Below are 2,821 nucleotides of genomic sequence, written 5' to 3' on the forward strand. Positions count from 1 at the left end.
GAATTTTCAGTTTATTTATTTATTTTCGAATTTTCCTGATTTCCAGTTTATTTATTTATTTATTTTTGAATTTTCAGTTTATTTATTGCCATTTTATTTATTTATTTAATTATTTCCAGTTTATTTATTTATTTTCTGAATTTTCAGTTTATTTATTTATTTATTTTCGAATTTTCAGTTTATTTATTTTCTGAAAAATTAATTTCCAGTTTATTTATTTATTTATTTTCTGAATTTTCAGTTTATTTATTTATTTATTTTCTGAATTTCAAGTTTATTTATTTATTTATTTTTGAATTTTCAGTTTATTTATTTATTTCCAGTTTATTTATTTATTTATTTCCAGTTTATTTATTTATTTTCCGAATTTCAAGTTTATTTATTTATTAATTTTCAGTTTATTTATTTTCCAGTTTATTTATTTCCAGTTTGTTTACTTATTTATTTATTTATTTATTTCCAGTTTATTTATTTATTTTCTCAATTTTCAGTTTATTTATTTATTTATTTTCGAATTTTCAGTTTATTTTTTTTTGAAAAATTTATTTCTAATTTATTTATTTTCCAGTTTATTTATGTATTTATTTATTTATTTTCTGAATTTTCAGTTTATTCATTTATTTATTTTCTGAATTTCAAGTTTATTTTTTTTGAAAAATTTATTTCTAATTTATTTATTTTCCAGTTTATTTATGTATTTATTTATTTATTTTCTGAAATTTCAGTTTATTTATTTATTTTCTGAATTTCAAGTTTATTTATTTATTGAATCGGCACTTTTGGTTAATGTTTTCTCATTTAAATGCTTTCATTTAATTCACCTAATAAAATAATGCCAAATAGTTAGTGCAAGATTAGTAAAAGTAATCACAATACATTAACACTACCCTTTTAGTCTTTTACACCACCTTTACATCACCTTTTTCAGTTTTCTTAAAACACGTGCCGAACACCAAATAGGAAGATGATTCGTGGACGGAGGGAGTATATTTTAAAATAATATTTAAATAATTACTAATGACATATTTTATCTATTAATTACACATTCTTAATATTCGTGCCAATAAATAATGAAACATTATTAATAAGACAGAGGGAGCACATCACATCCCACAGCAGTACAACACCAACCCACAAAATATATATGCACGTACATTAGTGGCAAGAAACAAATTCAAACACCACCACCAGCAGCATGGCGGAGAACCGCCTCAAAATCCGTATCCGGTGCATTCTCCGGTCATGCAAATCGAAAGAGCAAATCTCCGACGTGATTCCGACCCACCACCCATTGTTGATAACCCAGAAACTCCCTCTCCTCTCTCCCGCCGACGTGAATGGTCGGAAATGCCCCCCGGCCTCCCCCATCATCTCCCCTCTCAACAATTTCCCCAAATACAAGAAAAAACCCAAGCCCAACAAAAGAGGCCGCTCCTCCAAAAACAAGTGCGCTTTTCAACATCGCTTTCCCGATTGCAACTACGTTAACGGACTGTTTAGCAGCGACGACGATGAAGAAGAAGAAGAAGATAAGTGGAGGGCGGCGGTGGAGGACAGCTTAGCGGTGGTGAAGCGCTCCAGCGATCCGTACAGTGATTTCAGGAATTCAATGGTGGAAATGATCGTGGAGAAGCATATCTTCGCTACCAAGGATTTGGAGAATTTGCTGCGCTGCTTTCTCTCTCTAAATTCTTATCATCATCATAAGGTTATAGTTGAGGTCTTTGCTGAGATTTGGGAAGCCTTCTTCTCATGCGATCATCATTTTCCTAATTTCAAATAGAGGATCATCATATCTCCTTCGTCTTTTTCTCCACCCCCACTTTAATTTAATCATGGAATTATATTACATAAATTAAATTTGTTTGTACATCTTCATCTTGTCCCTATAAATATTTGAATTTCATCGTACAATTTCAGAAAGGTCGCTTTTGAAACAGAAGATGCATGTTTGCATCAATTTAGATACTGAAATACTATCATAAGATTTATTGGATATACAAATATCAAATGATAATTTTGCTCATATTACAGTAAATTAATTAGAGAATCTTGGAACATGAGTAGTGGACTCAAACAAGGCAGAATATAGGGCCATCTTAATTCAAGAATGTCAAAAGTTGCTAAAAAGTACTAGTAACTCTCAATCTTAATGTTTTGACAAAGAAACTTTCAGAAAATGGGGGCCACATGTAATAATATTTTTTAAAAAGTTAATTATGTAGTAGTATTGCGTAAGTCGAGAAGGGACTCACAATTTTTTTTTAAAATGACGATAATTAATGAGTTTATGTAGATTCATTGGTGTCAAATAGAGTTTTCATGGACAAGGATAATGCATTTTTATAAAAAAATCAATTATTTCAGGTGCTACGAAATAAATGTGTACTCTAATTTAACATTTTCTTTTGATTAGAATTAGAAAATGTTTCAAGTGTAATGTATTGAACAATTAGTCTTATTATTCCAAGTTTTATCGATTCATATGCCATGACAAACTCTTGATAATTTTATGATTAAACAATTAATAAATCAATAAGTTCATTCAAACCTCTTTGTTAAGTCAACAAAATGTATGTCCTTAGTTATTTATTAATAATACTACTATTTTGTGTTTAATCAAATATACCACCATTTGAATAATGATAAATTATTGGTATTTGCAACCTGGTATCGATGAAGTTAAACTCGAATGCTATTTAAACTATCTAGCTAGTGACAAAAAAATTTAAAGAATAAGATTGGGAAAGTAGATTTTTCTAAAGCAGATGGGACATCACCCATATGTACAATTGGATTGATAGTCAAGGACAAATTGTAT

General features: G+C 28.9%; 1 protein-coding gene across 1 annotated transcript; it reads left to right on the forward strand.

Annotated features, from left to right (window-relative positions):
- Nucleotides 1–1,127: 1,127 nt before the first annotated feature.
- On the forward strand, nt 1,128–1,923 carry LOC130988300 (transcription repressor OFP8-like). The gene has a single exon (XM_057912111.1). The coding sequence runs from the start codon at nt 1,196–1,198 to the stop codon at nt 1,781–1,783; it is 588 nt and encodes a 195-aa protein (XP_057768094.1). The 5' UTR covers nt 1,128–1,195; the 3' UTR covers nt 1,784–1,923.
- The last annotated feature ends 898 nt before the right edge of the window (nt 1,924–2,821 follow it).

The sequence above is a fragment of the Salvia miltiorrhiza genome, chromosome 6 (genome assembly GCF_028751815.1).
Source record: "Salvia miltiorrhiza cultivar Shanhuang (shh) chromosome 6, IMPLAD_Smil_shh, whole genome shotgun sequence".
Classification (NCBI taxonomy): Eukaryota; Viridiplantae; Streptophyta; class Magnoliopsida; order Lamiales; family Lamiaceae; genus Salvia; species Salvia miltiorrhiza.